Source organism: Denticeps clupeoides, chromosome 5, assembly GCF_900700375.1.
Source record: "Denticeps clupeoides chromosome 5, fDenClu1.1, whole genome shotgun sequence".
Taxonomy (NCBI): Eukaryota; Metazoa; Chordata; class Actinopteri; order Clupeiformes; family Denticipitidae; genus Denticeps; species Denticeps clupeoides.
Genome location: NC_041711.1, coordinates 24,539,918 through 24,558,980, shown reverse-complemented (window position 1 = coordinate 24,558,980; position 19,063 = coordinate 24,539,918). Strand labels below are relative to the sequence as shown.

Sequence of the window (19,063 nt, the reverse complement as noted above, 5' to 3'; positions counted from 1 at the left end):
TCTCTACACCACCCTCCACTGGACTACATGCCATGATTTTGTTATAAGATGATCACTTTATTTTGTTCAAAATGTTCAGTACTGTGATCAAGAAGGATTTATTACCATACTCCAGTCTGGAGGGCCCACTTGTTTTGGTAATCAGACAGAATTTGACTGCCATATTTATCTCGGGAGGTGTGAAATGACGTTATGTGACCGGGGTCCTTGCTGCTGGATCTGCTTTCAACCTGTAACTGTCTTCGTGGAAAAAGAGCCTGAGTGGCCCTGAAGTGTTTGGACTTGAGCACAGGTCGGGTCAGTACATATTGCCTGTGTTTCGTCCATTTAGAACCAATGAATACGAAGACATAATTTATTTCCCTAAACAGCCCCGCCATGGACAGCAGTACGAGCATGATGTTTATCAGAAAGTATTTTAAGCTGACACTGCACAGTGGGAATGTTATGCGCCCAGGCTGTTCCCAGACCTTGTGCTCTGTAATCTCCTGGTGTCTGTTTCTTGTCCCTGTTTCTGTCTGTTTGTCTGGCTGTGTGTGTGTGTGTGTGTGTGTGTATATGTGTGTGTCTTGGGGGCAGGGGTTGTCTATATACCCAGATTGGCCCCAGAGCAGCTCACTTCCTGAGTGATTTCACCATAGCCCGGTCCTGAAGGTAGAGCATGGGGAGAAGAGGAGAAAAAAAAGAAAACAATGGCCCTTATCAAGCTCACCGTTGACCTTAAAATACAAGGCTGTTATTCCTGAGCCTTTTCATTGTGAGCGGAGTCTGGCAGTGAGAGGTCGTGAGGTTTACACATCTGCCTTTGTTTATTTATTTATTATTTTCTTCCCCTCCAGTGCTCATAAGGTCATGTTTGGCCCTCAACTGATCCCTTCTCTGTTGCTTACACTCCCTGACCTCTCGGGTAAAGAGCTTCTCCAATGTCTGATCTCACTCCTCATTAAAATAGTAATAAAAGTGTCACTTTTTTACTGGAGGTTTTCTGTTGGATAGCAGCACGATGTGTGTAATTCATACAGGACAGGAGAGTGGTGCAGTTCAGACACCCTGATGGGGTCATTTTAAGGAAGTCAAGAAAGAGGAGCACTGTGAGCAAGAACCTGACCACAGTGCAGGCCAAAACTTTCTCTTTTAACTGATCTGAGTTTTCTCCTGATGTGTTTGATAGAAGTCACAGAAAAATAGCACATTGATGCTGATTGTGGAAGGCAGTGACATAGAAAACTGAGTGTTTGAGCTTTGCCCCAACTGATTTATGAAGCTGTCTGTGGTGGAGTCACCAGGGAACAGTCAAAGAGGCAGCCAGAAACTAATCACCTTGGTCCACCCTGCGGTTGTGAGAGCCCATTATGGGCTGGGTGCAGCAGCACCAAAACTTGTTCTGCTAGAACCAATAAGAGCACTTGAACCAACAGACTGATGAGAACAAGTGCAGACACCGTAATGAGACTCACAAATGGAACAAATGCATCTCGATTATTGTGTTATTTTAAATCATACACACACAACATACACACTATACAGATACATTAAAGACCCACATCCCCTAATGGCAATAAATCACACTGCTGTGTCGCTTGGTGCATTTCTTCAGTCAGGCATGGAAAGTGCTGTTCATACATTTTTGACAGGATGTGCCATTATATTAAAGGGAAGCCTGTGTTCCTCAGGGATATAAAAATGTTAATACCTTAATTCCATTCGTATTGGTGCCATCAGTACTAAATCGAACCATGAAACATAATCAAATGTTCCCTTTTTCCCCCGGTGCTGTCTTCCACTGACATGAATTAATTTGGGTCTGACTTATTCAGCATATCACAAAGATGCTAGAGGCCATGACATAATGGTTAAGAACAGGCTGGAAAAAAAAAATATATATATATATATATATATATATATATATATATATATATATATATATATATATATATATATATCGCCACGTTGCACGGTTTAAAAGTTTAGATGAAAAATGGGGGAGCGAAAATCATTAGTCAAGTTTAAAGCAAATTTAAATAGGCCTCTGTGCACTTTGTAATTTCAATTTCACTGGCAATTATAGCATTGAAATGTATGTGCCTGAAAGTACATTATGGCAAGGACAGAATTAGAACGAGGCCATCAGAGGAGATAGCTAATGAATCGAGAATACCCCGCAGTCACTTTTGAAGGTAGCATCATGAATGGATTAAAAGAAATTTCCACTCAGATAATTGCATGCGATAACAAATCATATATCTTGTGAAATTATCAAGAAAAACAAGGGGATTGGCAATCCATGTACAGTTTTGCCTTAAGACAGGCGGCATCATATGCTATAACAGAAAGTTATAGTTCTGGACATTTTTATGCAAGTTTAACACTCACACAACTAATTAATTTAGAGATTATATTGACTATAGTTAAATTTTTAAGTAAACAGAACTAAACGTTCATAAGAAAAATAATTTATCGGTGCAACAGCAGATAATCAACCTCAAAGCTCTCTCAGTGTTCAAAGGTACAAATAAAAAGCACGAAATGTGGTCTTCTAGACTATGATATTAATGCCCTGCGGTTGTGGTCGACATTAGAATATAAAACAAGAAATTTTACACCACAGTGTACTTTTTTTTTTTTTTTTGATAAACAAGAAGAGCCCATGTTTTTTGATTCTAGAAATTGATTATTGATTATATAAATACAGTGCATACGGAAAGTATTTACTGTGCATCACTTTTTTTTCTCCACAATATGTTACGTTACAGTTTTATTCCAAAATGGATTAAATATATTTTTTCATCTGAATTCTACACATAACATCCCATAATGACCACATGAAAAAAAATAACTTGAGGTTGGCAAATGTATTAAAAGTAATAGGTTTGCCAAGCATCTGGCATCATATTTAAAAAAGACTTGAGGCTGTAATTGTTTTCAAAGGTGTATCAACAAAGTATTGAGCAAAGGCTGTGAATACTTATGTGATTTCTCAGTTTATTTATTTAATTTTTTCACATTGTCATTATGGGGTGTTGTGTGCAAGATGTACAGACTGGTTTTCGATATCCAAGTTAAAATTATGTACCTTTGCTTTTGTATGGAGCCCAGATCAGTGACATGTTCTTTGAATTGACCTGACCCTAATGTATAATCTTCCTCATATCATCATGCTCTTTATGGTTCTCATCTCAACTGGAACACATTTCATGATAATGCAGCTCTACATGTACGCTGGGGGACACACAATAGATTCAAGGCCTAAAAATGTTCTCATGCTATGACCTAAGAATGAAAAGCAGAGTATGTTTTGAGGCAGCTGTAGATTTGCTTAGATTTATTTTCCCCCGCTGTTGTCTGCCATATGAGAGCAGCAGCACAGGTAAGATGCAGATTGCATTTTCATTTTTAAAATATTGAGCCCACTGTCAGACCAGGAAGGAAGCGCCCCTGTAATCTGAAGGTTTCTGCTTCAAATCCTGAGCCGCCACTGAGGTGACACTGAGCAAAGCACAGTCCCCACACACTGTTCCCCAGGCGCCTGTCATGGCTGCCCACTGCTCACCAGGGGTGATGGGTAAAAATCAGAGGACACATTTCGTTGTGTGCACCATGTGCTGTACTGCAGTGTTTTACAATGAAAATCACTTCACTTTTAGATGGGGACACAGGGGGGAGGAACCAATCAGGAGGTCAGGTATATACTGTAATGTTGTAACATAATGGAATTAACTATGGATCTAGCGGAGAAGGTTAGGAGTTACAACAAAAGTCACCACACCTGAGATGTCATTTTATTGTTATGGATGTATATGTAGCAGTCTGGACACTGCCATGCTGTTTCAAGTTTACCTGCCTGTGGGGTCACTCCTACAAGGTTGAAGACAGATGCATTCTTCTGCACACTGTTTAGTCTCCCTGCAATTCAAATAAATACCTTCAGCTTAAACTCAGCATCCAGCTGACATTCCACATGGGCATGTTGTGGAAAATAAACAGACGGTGAGCACAGTTGATGTGGTGGTGTGTGCTCAAAACAGGCCATTTTGTATTTTGGCCATTTTGCCCAGACAGTCAGTCCCTCCAGGATTTAACCATTTGTAATTGCAACAATCAATACACTTTCAACCTCCATGAGTTATCCGCAGGTTCAGTCCCTGCCTCAGTTCTGCAAATTTGACTCATAAGTGTCATCACAGACAATAGCAGCTGCTGTCCCTATTAGGGTTTCTACCAAAACTGTGTCTTCTGCTACTATGCATCTGCACATATAGACATATAGAATTTCTGTAATGTAATTTTCTGTAACGTTCTATAATGTACACTGCTCAAAAAATAAAGTGAACATAACAATAAGACATCCTAGATCTGAATGAATGAAATGTTCTTATTAAATACTTTGTTCTTTACATGAATGTGCTTACAACAAAATCACACAAAAATTATTGATGGAGGTCTGGATTTGGAGTCACACTCAAAATTAAAGTGGAAATTCTGTTCAGTAATATGAGGGATCTGTATGACCTCCCTACAACGCTGGGGCATGCTCCTGATGAGGTGGCGGATGGTCTAATGAGGGATCTCCTCCCAGACCTGGACTAAATCATCCACCAACTCCTGGACAGTCTGTGGTGCATCAATGCCTTTGACTTGCAGGAACTGCTGCCACACTAGGAGGCACCAGGTCCAACCTCACCAGCATATGTCTCACACGGGGTCTGAGGATCTCATCTCGGTACCTAATGGCAGTCAGGCTACCTCTGGCAAGAGGTCTGTGCGGCCCCCTAAAGAAAGGCACCCCACACCATTACTGACCAACTGCAAAACCAGTCATGCTGTAGGATGTTGCAAACAGCAGAACGTTTTTCCATGGAGTCTCCAGACTCCGGTCTCACTGTGACCTGCTTTTATCTGTGAAGAGCACAGGGTGCCAGTGGAGAATTTGTTCATCTTGGTGTTCTCTGGCAAATGCCAAATGTGCTGCACGGTGTTTGGCTGTAAGCACAACCCCCACCTGTGGCTTTGCTGACTTTGCCAGAAAGGATAAAGAACAGTTTTAAAAAACCCTTTAGATAATAAAAAATTGTAATATTTGTCTAGGATTTTCTTGTTGATCATACACGATGTCCAGCCAGGAAGCCTTATGTGTGTCATGGATGTCTTGCATTTACTAACAACAGTTCTGTTTTGTTCTCACTGTAACATATTTATACAAAACAACCCTACTGTATAATTTTTTATTAAAGGTTGCAGCTATGTCAGCCATTTTAAACCAGAACAATACTTGATAAAGTATGGTTTCTTGAAGGGACCTTTTTGTATGGTATGACACTCGCCATGCTTCTATTTAAATATTGTTTATGGAAGAATCCATATTTGCATCCATTCAAGGATGTGAGTGAATGAAGTACACCAATGTATAAAATGACATAATACCTAAATACCACAATTAAGGTAAAGTAAGATAATCTAGTCCCACAAGTGGGAAATTAGCAATAGCGGGACTTCAGTCACGTGTTAAGATGACGCATGATTTCTTATTCGGGGCAGGAAGTAAAAAAATAGAATACGTCTATGGAGGAAGAGAGTCTGTATTGTGGATTTCGTGAGTTTTGGACATAACCCATAGAATTGCCAATTGATATAACAAAGAACTGCCCTATCTGTGCCTGAAATTCAGCTTACACTAGCAGACCTAGTTTCCGATCATTTCCGATAATTTCTAAAGATCCAACCAAAACCTGCACAGAAACCAGTAAAGTTCATGAGTCCTTGAACCAAATGCTTTAAGCTGAAATACTCTTAGAGAACAAGAGGATCCTGTCTGACTGAGATGAAGTGGAATAAAGAAGTGCGGTCTGATTTCAATCTGAAGGCTGTATGGATTTCCAGTGAATTTGAGGGATTGACCAGTTACTGTAAGGCTGTACAGTTGTTCGAAACTATAGACGTCTTGCTTCCTTCAGATGCCTGCGCTGCTCTGTTGTGTGGCCCCTTAGAGACCTGGTGCTTTGGGTTTTGCAAAAGATTCTAGGCTGAAATATAGAACAGGATGGGAAAAAAGGTTTTGCTTTGTGTGTGTGTGTGTGTGTGTGTGTGTGTGTGTGTGTGTGTGTAAATTAGCTCCAGTTTTCATTTGAAGTAAAACCTGCAGCTATTCTTGCAAGAATGTTTTTTTTTTTCTGAGAAATCTTAGTGTTCTCACCCAATATATTCTATCTATTAAAACATGAAACGTTTTACTTGAAATCATGAAATTGATAAAATGTTAACAGTCCTGCTAATTATCTGCATTCATTGTTTTTGATGTACATTTGATACTGTATGATCATTTGGGTTATCTTTCACTCTGACTCCAGCCTCATCCTGGCATATGCAGCAAATCTAATTTCAATATGACTAATATATTGATTATTATCATAGGCATCATTGGCATTATGTGTGGCCACATGTTTCACAGTAGTTGGCACCATAATATTTCTTCCAACATATTTCATTTTAACACATCATTTTTGATTAATTTGTAATTTGAGCTGTAAAAAAAAAAAGTGTGTGTGTATATATCATGATCAGTTAATGCAGAAGCCAAGGCCTTTCCTTTTTATGCTGTACCTGGCAGATAAGCTGAATATGACCCATAATGTGAATAAATACATTCTCCCCCGACTCCTTCCACAGTTTCCACAGGGCCTTCAAACCCAACTTAACTGGGCTTTACAAGCGTTTTAAATTATTTGTTAATGGCACTGCTGGGTCACTATTTTAAGGGTTCCATTGGTTGAAGTTGGTCGTGTGATAAATTGATTTATCACAGTGGTGGTAAATCAGTGGGGCAGTGGTGGCCAAGCGGTTAAGGAAGCGGCCCCGTAATCAGAAGGTTGCCGGTTCGAATCCCGATCCGCCAAGGTGCTACTGAGGTGCCACTGAGCAAAGCGCCGTCCCCACACACTGCTCCCCGGACACCTGTCATGGCTGCCCACTGCTCACTCAGGGTGATGGGTTAAATGCAGAGGACTAATTTCACTGTGTGCACCGTGTGCTGTGCTGCTGTGTATCACATGTGACAATCACTTCACTTTAGATTAAAAACCCCTTTCCATATCCCAGAGTAGATGTCTCCATGCGCTTCACTGGCTTTCTTTTGTTTTGTCTCATAGTCCCTGCATGACTGTGAGGCCTGCTGGCTGCAGACGCTCTTGTTTTGGCTGCGGAAGCCTGTGTTTTCATTTGCCCAGAGGAATGTAACTGGACTTCTGCCGTACATCCACTGTCTTCCCTAGTCTGGCAGGGACGTGACTTCACTTGCTTGGTCTTGCATCAAACTAAGATTCTCCCTCCAGTCCGGCTGAGGTGCATTTCGGCATCTCAGTCTTTGGCCTCAGACATTAGACATTTCAAGACCAATTGCTGTCCGAGCTTTCAGTCCGACAGGGATATTGTGTCCGGCTTTTATAGGACCCCAGCTGTATATTTCACTCCTTCAGCACCTTCAATCAATCCCTCCCGGCACAACAACAAAGAAGATCCCACAACTTGCTGCAAGTTCGAACTTTTTATTAATTACCTCATTTTGTTACTTGCTAGAAATAAGCCCCCCACATGCCTATAGATTTAGTGCACAATTAATGGAGAAGCGCAAGTTCAGTCGCTTATCTTCAGCTTAGCGCCACTCACTCTCTCCCACATGGAGGGAGTTGTGCCTGGGACCGTCCTCTTGGGCGGTCCCTCTGCATGGAGCGGGTCAGAATAATTTAGCACCGGATTCCACACAGGGACTCAAATTAATAAATTGAGGGACCGCCGTCCATCCAGGGACCCTCCTGCATTGTTTTCACGTCAGCGGTGGCATTGAGAAGGTAACAAAGAACAAACTGGGTTGGATCTCACCAGGGGTTTCCCTCTGCCTTGGAGCCATGATAAAGTACATTGTCCTGGTGTGTATTTTCGTGTGTAATTAATGGCAGGCCAAACACACAGCAAGTTCCTTTCAACTGAAGTAATTAAGAAATTATTTACTGCAGTCGTCTAATCAGACTGGCATTGTGAGGCAAGCGTCGTGAAGCATTTCAAAGCCTAAGGTTCTCCCCTCTTCATGACCCATCCACTGTTCCTTATCCGAATATCGCTGGATGCATTACTCCTCGTTGGATGAAGAATGACCTCAGTGTTTCGGAGGGTATCTTTGACGAGTTTTGTGAGAGGGGTCTCGTGAGGACCATGGTTTGGGCTTTTTGAACAATGGCGGTGGTATGTTTTGAGCGCCGCTTTCTCTGGAGATGGATGAGGGGGGAACAGCTGGACGCGTGTTAACCCTTTTCCACCTCATCTCCCTCGCCTGTCCATTTTGTCTCCAGGCCCTCTCATTATCCTCATTTAACATATTTGCCATTTTACATCCCTGGAGCTGTTTGACATATTGCAGGACAGCTGAGGAAACTGCAGTTTGTTAAGAATGATCCACTGTGACCAGGATGTGATTGAGATTCCAGAGCCAAATTGTATATTTCTATTATTCAGTGTGTCCCCTTAAAATACAAGACTAAGGATAAGAAATGTTTGCAGAGGGCCTAGTCCTTTATCCTTGTGATGACCCATAAAATACCAAGACTTGTATCAAGTCAATAAGTTTAGTAGTAGTTCATGAAAAAATGTATTGTTTGGCAGTGCTATTTTCTTTATTTCTCTCTCATTCATCCAGAACTGAGATCACATCTGTGCCTTCATCTATTTTTAACAGATGATGTTTTGCTCTCTGAGTCTTGAGGGTTTTATTGATTAAATCAGTGGTTCCCAACCTGGGGGGGCACCAGAGATTGCAGTGGGGGACATAGATTGTCCCCGCGCTGAGGTTACCAAAATTAAATTTGTAAACATTAAATGTATAAACAATATCTCACCAAAAGGATAATGAAACCTCTGTATAATCATGTATGCTATATAGACTAGAGTTGTAAATCTTGGCCCTGGGTCGGCTCAGGTTCACTCACTTTCTATCATATTAGTCGGGCTCAGGTCGGGTCAACAAACCACAAACTTCTGGTCTATACTATCCTTTCAGTTTGATTCACTGCTTGTAAATTAGTTTCAATGATTGGTAAAGTGTTTTGCATATTGTACACTTGACCACTACTGACAGGAGATGCGAAAATGGATGCTGACAAGGTGAAACGGAAGCAAGCAGCTGGCGAATATATTTAAAACCCGCAAATTTCCTTTTCCACTTAATCTCGCATTCGCAGCATGCCTAAAGAAAGCCGGGCTTTTGAGAAGCTGTAAATTGCAGGAGCTAACAGGGTCATGGTTCGATGGATTTATAAATTTTTTTTTATAATTTTTTGACTGTATAGAAATGCCAATAAAAGTTTGTAATTAATAGTCTCTTTTAATGTGTGTATGCGGGAAGGAATTGGGTTTGTGGGGTCCTGCTTCTCTTGGAGACACAGGTTGGGAACCGCTGAGCTAAATGATGGTCCACTTATGTAATTTTATAACTCATATAACATTTATATGAATTGGAATTAGCCTGAATTTAATTTAATCTGCTAATTTACTGCAATAATTACCATTTACCTGCTAGATTTTTGTGTGAAGTGTCCTGAAATCCTTTTTATTTAATTGTTGTTTGGAAGAGCAAATGTGAATCCAACTGGACATCATCTCCCTACAAAATAGACTTCTGCCATATAGAGCCAAGTGGCGGGATCTCTGGGTATGTTTACTTTCCCACAACCATAGCCTATGAGGAAGGAGAGTGTATGATGCTGAACATAAAGTCCCAGTCCCAGACCCACGCTGTACAGCAGTAGAAGAAAACAGCTATTTTTGGGCCTGCTGCTGTGAGACCTGTCAGAAGCATAAATGTGGGCTCTAATGAAGACCATTACCCATATGGTGACCCTGGTCCTCTTGTGTTTAGGCACTAATTTTGGCAATCTGCTGTTATTGTCTGGAATTAATATGTGGTCTCCCCCCTTTTTTTCTTTTCACCATGCAGCTGCTTGAATGCCTGCACATACTGCAAAACCAAGCATGCCAGAGGAGACCTGGCCAGCTACCCCATCGAGGAACTGGTGGAGCGGGCGAGACAGTCGTTCCAAGGTGAGCAAGTGCTAAAGCAAATCCGTTCTCATGGTATGAGAGAAACCTTCCGTGTGATTTTATCAGTGCAGACATGGCTGATCATGTTTTAAGGACCGATTGCTTCATAACATCTCCTTTAGCACAAAGGTGTAACTGAGCTGCTCAGCAGACACAGACACAGGGTCCTTGTTTGTAACGACTCCCATCAGCCACTGCGGTCGCTTGGAACACCTGGATGTCTCACTGACTCTGTGACTTATTTGTACACTAATAAAGTGGGGAGCTAGCTTGGTTCCATTAAGAAAGTTCATCCGCAGCAGCAGATGAGTGTTTATGACTTTAATTATAATATTTTAATGAGAGATTTCATCATGCATTTTAGTAGACATCCTAATTTCCTAATTTACATGTCAGTGTTATGATGTGTGCTACCGCATATGTTTTTTGGTTCCTGTTAGAATGAAAAACATGTTTGCCATAGATTCTTGTTCTACACATATAAACAAAAATAGGAAACCCCAAGCTCGTCAGCAGTTACCAATGTGGAAACTAGAGAGGAACAAGTCATAGTTATTTTGAAACAACTAAAAAGTGTCACACAGCTTCGGTCACATTTGTCCTGTTTTGAGCTGTGGTTGTTTATGTGTGTGTGTACATTTATTTTTCAGGTGTGTGTTCACTGTGTTCATACTAATATATTCAGGATGAATAATATTCTATGAATGTATGTGTGTTTTTGTACATGATTAGTATGTTATTATTTTACTTAAATTCTTGTGACATGAGCAGAGTAGTGTCTCTTTAGTGATGAACTGTTTTGATCAGGACGGACTGTTTTCGGCCTTCAATATCAATGTAACTGTTTTAATTAATTATTTGCCTGCCCATCAGAGCCCTTTATACTTGTCATAGAGTCATATGCAGCACTTGCAACCAGTATCCTTGGCTTTTTGCCCTGCCTTGTCCTGTGTGAAGCAGTAGCCCTGGCATCAGTGGTAGGAGACTTCAGTTTGAAGAGTTGAATTCAGTGTCCATATTCTAGAGAAGAAGCTCAGACATTAGCACCTTTAATGCTGATAGCGAGACAAGGTGATTAACAATGTGGGTGGGAATTGTAATTGAAAACAAATAGGCATGCAATTATGAAAATGTATAAGGTGTGCCAATAAATAAATGTAATTTTAGTTAATGAAATAAATGTGATAAATAATTAAGAAAGTGCTAGTCTTTTGATAATTCAAGGATGATTAAACATTGAAAACTGCAGATCCTTTGGCAGGCTGTTCCAGGCAGTGAGGATAGAATCTAAATGTTTCATTGTCTGTACCACAGGAAAATTAGGAGAACCTGCAACCATTCAATAAACAGAACAAAATAAATCAAATGACCTTTACAATGGCCATATGAAACCTTTTTAACAATGTTACAATAGTTATTGCTTGCAGCATATTTTTATGATACCCACTTTTTGCCTGCCATTTTACAATAAATGTTCATTAAAGTGTTGAATTATATTGGAATTGGAATGATACTAAACACAGGGGCATTCTGACTGACAGAAGTCACGATTAACAGCTGAGCATCTCCTCCGCCTGACAGGAGTACATCCCGTTGGTTCATTAGCCGTCATGCAGATCACGGCAGGCAGCGGTGCCTTGTTCTCAGGTGACTCTGGACAAAAGATCCTGTCTATAAACCAGAGGTTTATTAGCATGCGTTCCCCCCGACGCTGGCAGGTCTTTGGATTCCCCTCTGAGCGATCTGGCTGCTCTCGCTGCGGGTCTGACAGATGCCTCCCGGCTGAGGCCCATTAGCACCAGAATGAACTGTTAGCTCCTGTTTGCCGTTTGGGGTACAAACAACAGTGACAGAAGTGAGATCGGTTAACATTCAGACATTTTTTTTTTCCTCCTTCTGGCTGTTGCTGTTAATATGGATTGTAAATGTATTTTGTTTCTTACAAGCATAAGATGGAGCTCACCTGTGGCTGAGGAAGTTGGAAAAACAATTGCAAATAGTGGCAAATTGTCAGTACAACAGTGAACACCGTATACTGTGTATTGAAATACTGTAAAACTATGGTCATGGTTTCATCCTCCTCTAATGAACATGTTTCTTTAAAGACTTTAAAGGTTGTTTCCTTTTTTAAATTTTATAGTTACGACAAGATGCCATTCAAAACCTATTTGTTCTAAATACCTCATGTAAATCATCATTGATATGTATCATAATATACAGAGGTCATGTGGCCAGTTTGATATCACACCTTGCACAAGAAAAATGTCTCTCCCTTTTTGATGTCCCTCTGCTCTTTTCTTCCTGTTTTGATATTCTCAACTTTTCTGGTTTTACATTCATGTATTTGCTACTCAGCTGAAATGTCAGCGTGTTGCCAGAGAGGCCAGATTTAATTTACTCCAGTCATTGGTCTTTCTCTCCAAGGGTTTCAGCATTACCTGCGCATAATAACAACAGCACAGGGCATCGTGTTGCGGCTGTCGGTTCATTAAGGTTCCTCGCAATATGAGGTCATCGGTGTGTCTGTCGTTGTTTTTTTTGTTCTTTTCTTTTTTCTTTCTGAGAACATCAAGGTACCAGATGATGAAAGCTCTCCCCAGCTAACACAATCCTGCACTGTGTCAATGTGTCCTGACCTTCATGTTCACCACCTTGCATCATCGTGGATTTCAAGTGCAGCCTGCTTGAAAAATCTTAGCCAGTTAAATATTGTTTTGTTTTTTGTTTTTTTTTTTTCCTCAGCAAAGAAGCCGCTCTGTAGTTTTAAACATTTTATAAAATGAAAGCCAGAGTTGAGCAGTGTGCAGTAAACACACATTAAATGATTTTTGGTGTTTTAATGTGAGATTTAAGTAAGGAATTTTGACAGAAATTTACCATTATTAATGTAATAGAGCACAATTGTAGTTGCAGAAGTCACATTTTCAGCAGAAGGGTGGTAACAACAGCCTTTTTCTGCTATGCTGATAAGAGACCGTGCTTATTGGTCAAATATGTGGAAAGGTTGTGGTGATTGGGTAAAAAAATGAAAGGTTATTTGTAGGGCTGCACAGTAATTACAATCGTGAGAGGTACGTTGGCATCAGGAAATCGGTGCATAGTAACTTTTAGTATAAAGAATTCCCGGGGTACGGATGTGAGCAGTGTAACTTGTAGTTCGGATGTTGGAGCAGGGGCTAATTTTACGAGTCATATGTGTGACAGTACAATGACAGCCCAGGTGGGTATGGATATGGCGAGGGTGAACTTGTAGTTGCTAAAAACGCTAGTGTTGTTGTACTACAATAGACAGATTCACACTGGAAAAAAAAGAGAAGTACAGATAGGCAAAGTTGCGACAACACCAGGCAACACAACAAATTTGTATCAGCAACTAACTGTAAAACCTAAAACATACCATTTATATTCAGCGGTTCCTATATGCTACTATATGTAGTACATCTTTCTTAAAATCTACCTGGTTTCTTATTGATTTATTTATTATTCATTCTTATCCAGTTTTGGGAAAATAACAATTGCATTGATGTAAAGATTTTTTGTACTTAATTTATTCAAATATTGTATTTTGAAAGCACTGGGTATTTCAAGTTGTTGTCAGTATGTCACTTTGAAATTAAAGATTTTGTTATTAGTAGTTTTTTGTGAATTTTTATTGGCATGCAAGCAAGTGCCAATTATCATATTTTAGTACCTCAACTTGTTTCTTTATTGATTGATGCTCAAACGCTTGAATAATGACTTTAGCCCACTAGCCTGATCCACAGTGCAGACGTGGAAATGATTGCGACCTCTTCTTCTTGCATGATCTCTGGTGTGCTGCAGCTTTAACTTCAGCTGAATGTTATAATCTTGACCCCTCAGTGTATAATTTAGCACTTGTTTCTTAGCTCAAGGAATCATGACCTCTCGGTATATAATTTATCACTTAGGTCCTTAGGTGCAAAGAACTATAAGTGCTTTTATTCTTACTGATTCACTAGTACTGCTGCAACACAAACACGCGCACGCACACACACACACACACACACACACACACACACACACACACACACACACACACACAATTTTGATGACAGTTGTTTCATCCTGTTTTCTCACAGCAGCTCTTTCCTCAGGTTAAGTTTTAAGGGAAGAGGATAAGAAGGAGTCCAGCCATCCAGGGTTTGTTGTGTGTGTCCCCATGACCCACATGAGCTGCAGCAGCTGCATAAAGACCGGATTTAATGGCTATTTAATGATGAGTGTGCTGAAGCTTTAGAGAGTTTCCACCCTAAGAAGGCTGATGTCTTGACGCAGGAGGGCCGTTCTCCTGCATTAAATGGCTCCAAGAGACGGTCTGAGAGGGAAGTGTGTCATGTCACACGATTTGCTTTCGCAGTTCTCAATTTTTTTTGTCTGTTTTTGTTCAGCCAATGTTGGCTTATCTCAGTTCTGCTGGCAGCTCTACAGTGTACATGAGGTCAAGGGTTACCAGTGTTATATTTTAACCAGTTGTGGAAAAAAACGATCCGCCATGGCAACGCATTGATCACGCGTGCCTCTCGGACATGGAATGGTTAAGTATGCTGACCCTCGGTTTTAAAACAGAGTAATTAAGCAAAGCCTAAAGCGTTCTCGTTTAGCACCCGATGAACTTGTATGGATGTATTGATCTCCTGGCGTTGGCTGCTCTGGTCAGTGACCTGAGCAAATCTCCTCCAGCTACTGATCTCCCACTGGTAGCTTACTGATGCATCCAGTGAACTCGTACTGCAGCCGTAGCCCTGCTCTGCATACAATGTCCTGAACTTGTGATTTCCCTCCAGGGACGTTCGGTTATAAAGCAATGATTTAATATGATTGTGTGAACTCTTAACCAGAACAGGGAGGCCCTCCAAAGACCTATTAGCCAGTTAAAGTACAAGTTAGGCTGCATGGCCTTGCAGGTGTTTTGTTTCAGAAATTTTCACAACTGGACAAATTTACAAATCAGAAAATACCGACAACTTTCAAAGTTTAAATATTTTGGCTTGGCAAAATCTTTTTCTTCTGTTTCTTCTTCTTCTTATTATTCTGACTCAAAGTGCATCTAGTCCTATAGTTTTCATTGTACAACCTCCAAACTTTGTCCAGCCTATAGCGGGGTGTGCTACTATGTTTATAAGTGATCCATAATTCAGCCCATTTTCATTCAGGAGCATTTTCCCATTGACTTAACATGGGACCATTTTTCGACAAGCTCTCAGGTCCACAATTTCTATCGTAAACACCTGTAACTCAGTATACCGCATCTCCATGACCCCCTCTTAAGGTTCATTCACTTTTTCCCAAGTTGCTATGCCCGGACAACTTTTTTCCATCACTTATAATGGGAAATTTAACATATTGACATAAAACTTAAACACCTTCATCTAAGGCCAATTTAATTTTCTCTTTCACTTTTTTTTACCCTCACTCCTTCTTTATCACTTTTTTAACACTCCATCTTCTCATTCATTCCTATGCATTTAACAGAGCAACAACCTCCACACATTTCACCCATTCAACCAATGTAACCAATTCAACCACATTTAACCTTTCTCCACTCATCCCCCATCCTCTATTTCTCCTTTCATCCCTCCATCATACTAATTCACTCCCATGCATTTTACAGAGTAACAGTGGTCACACCTTTAGCCTTCCAATCTACTAATATCTCCAAGGCAGTGGTTGCCTAGTGGTTAATGAAGCGGTTAAGGAAGCAGAAGGTTGCCGGTTCGAATCCTGCTCCGCCAAGGTGCTACTGAGGTGCCAATGAGCAAAGCACACTGCTCCCTGGGCACTTGTCATGGCTGCCCACTGCTTACTAATGGTGATGGGTTAAAAGCATTTAAAAAACATTTTGTTGTGTGCATGGGTGCTGTGCTGCAGTGTATCACAATGACAATCACTTCACTTTCATATTTCACCCATTAAACAAATGTAACCAATCCTCCACTCCTCTTTTCATCCCTTTATCCTCCAATTGAAGCCCATTCATTTTACACAGCAACAACGGTCACGCAAATTTTTCCCAAACACAATCATGTGATGTTTCATGGCGGGTGTCTACGATAGAAATTGTGCCCCGCCCATCAGCATTGTTGATGGACCATTTATGAACATTATTCAAACATCACCAAATTTGGCCACACCCAATTAATTGGGCCACACCCAATTAACCTTTTTTGTTGCCGTTAGCATGCTAAAATGTACATTTTTGAACATGGTCTAAATGCCACCAAATTTAATGTGATGCATTGTAGCCATGCCCTGTTAGCATTTTTGACTCTAGTATGCTAACACTAACATGCTAACATGCTTCAAACAACAACAAATTTATTGTGAATCATTGTGTTAATATGCCAATTAAGGTATACATAATTTTACAAGGTATACAACACTATTCACAAACTTAACTAATTTAACAATGATTTCACTCATCCTCTTCATTTTACAATTTCACCCATTTCATGAAATTAACAAGGGCAGTGGTGGCCTAGCAGGGGCAGAAGGGGCGTAGCGGTTAAGGGAGCGGCCCCATAATCAGAAGGTTGCCGGTTCGAATCCCAATCCGCCAAGTTGCCACTGAGGTGCCACTGAGCAAAGCACCGTCCCCCCACACTGCTCCCCGGGCGCCGGTCATGGCTGCCCACTGCTCACCAAGGGTGATGGGTTAAATGCAGAGGACAAATTTCACTGTTTGCACTGTGTGCTGTGCTGCTGTGTATCACAATGACAATCACTTCACTTCAACAATGATTCCAGTCTTTCACGTCAACTTTTCTTCATATTGTCTTTTAACTTTTCACTGCATTCCTAGCCAAGATTGTAGTTTGTTCACAAACTTCCCTTTTCTAGTTTATATAATAAGCTTTAAAAGACTGGCCAGGATTACACTGTGCTTTCATGGAATTGGAGTAATGACATAAGTGCAAGATAATAAATGACTTTGAATATAATGAACTGAAGCTGTTGAAATGAATGTTTCTTTTAATTCCACAATAAAGGAACCATTCACTGCTTTTTAAAACATGTCATATATTCACTGGACTGTTAAAGAGAGTGTACAGTACTATGTCTGTAGGCCTTGCTGATAAAAACTACGCTAATGATGCGGCTGTGGGCTTTAGTTGCTCTAGGTTTCTATGGAGGGTCAGTATGCAGAGTGGATATTGATTTACAGTAGCCAGGAAAATCATTGTCTTCTCTTTTCATCCCAGATCAATGAGAAACAGCTCTCAGAAGAGCCTCTGACCAGATATCCTGCCTGAGGTTGGCAGCGGCAGCAGCATATGTGTTTAAGATGCGTACAGTAGTTCCAAGTGTATCGTAGGATTTGGTTTCTTGTCTCGTCGGTTTCATTTCTGCCTTTTATTATTGTGTTCATTACTTTAAATCTCCAGAGTTCTGGTCCTGTAGTTATTAGACCTTTTCCTGAAGGCCTGAAGTCCTAAATTCTTTTTGTAGCCCTTAATTAGGGTCAGGTTGTGGTTAATAGCAGGTAGGAAGCACAGAGCCTTGTGGGCAACCAAAGAGGATGAAGAGGGGAGAAAGGAATGGGATGGGGGGAGGGGTGGATAAAAAAATAAATAATAAATAAAAAAAAACTGGAGGGTGGCGCAGCTCCAGGATCAGGGGTGAAAAGCTCAGCTCTGGGCTGTTGTCTGTAATCACTGGTGTGAACTGCAGTTGGGTTCCCATGTCCCAGGGCTCTGGCATGAACTTCGTCTGGAGTTCAGAGAGGTTCAGGCCGGGTGAGAGCTCTGGTTGCAGGCTTCTCCCTCCTCCCACCACCGCCTCGCTCTCTCTCTCCCTCCAGTCCCATGTTTACCCATTCCAGCCTCGCCGGGTCCAAAACACTGCAAATGAGACACATGTGGCGCGTCCAGCGGCCTGTTTTACTGGGGCAGAATCACGACTCAGCACTAAGTGCTTGTCATCCTCAAATGCCTGTCTTACCAGCAAAGACTTCCAGATGTGTGGTTGTCCTCCGTGCTCTCCTTCTCTTGGACAATGAGAGGCTGACACACACACACACACACACACACACACACACACACACACACACACAAACACACTTGCACAGCAGCTGAAGGTTTCTAAAACAGTGCTGTTAAACTACCCAGGAGCAGAGGGACGAAAGTGGCTGGATGTGATTAGTCCTCCGCAGCCAGACACCCCCTCTGTTTGTAATTAAGAGCCTCGCTCCCTTTCTTACGACAGGGGATCCAAAACTCAGACGCACTAAGCCGTCCATCAATCCTGCCGTGGATAGAGGAAATTTGCCTTTTGATAATGGAATTATTTCATGCATTATATTCATCATTGCCGAAATGAACATTTCAGCTCGAGTTATGGGCCCAGTCCCACCTTGCCTTTTTTTTTAGTATCTGGCAGCTGCAGCACTGTGTTAGTTGTTATTTATGATGTGAAATCAGCCGGGGTGAGGCCGGGGGCACTTTTAATAATAGTTGCGCTCTGAGTAGCCATTTGAGTCGAGTCCAGCTTAACCACAGGCTCTATTTATGGAGCGGAGTGAACAATGGTCTGATAAGGACTCCCAGAAAAGCAGGAAGGGGTTGATCGTGGAGCAGCATTAGAGTCGAGGTCTCTGCTGCACAGCTGGGGTTTTAGACAGACCCTTACAGAACTGCGTATCCTATCTGTTGATTTTTACACTGTAATTCATACAGCCTATGGATTGGTAACAAAGGACCAGAAATGCTGATGTTTCTTCTCCTACCAAGGATGCCAACTGTTTTGCTTTTTTGCTTACTTTTTGTATAGGGTGTGACCTATGACACAGATGCAAAATTCATCCTATTTCTGAGAGAATACTTACAAGCTGGAGACAAATAGTGAACCAATTCCGATGACACAGCACGACAAGAAGTGTATTTCAACACACACAGTACCGGGTGACATGGTTCATCGTCCTAAATAAATAAATAAATAACCTAAGTAAATAGTATTCCATTTT

At 41.1% G+C, this 19,063-nt stretch overlaps 1 protein-coding gene across 1 annotated transcript in view; it reads left to right on the top strand.

Annotated features, from left to right (window-relative positions):
• cdkal1 (CDK5 regulatory subunit associated protein 1-like 1) overlaps positions 1 to 19,063 on the top strand; it is a 224,192-nt gene that overhangs the window by 99,238 nt on the left and 105,891 nt on the right. Inside the window, exon 8 of the mRNA XM_028980453.1 lies at positions 9,980 to 10,083. Coding sequence (XP_028836286.1) covers positions 9,980 to 10,083 — 104 coding nt within the window. The remainder of the gene's footprint in view (positions 1 to 9,979; positions 10,084 to 19,063) is intronic.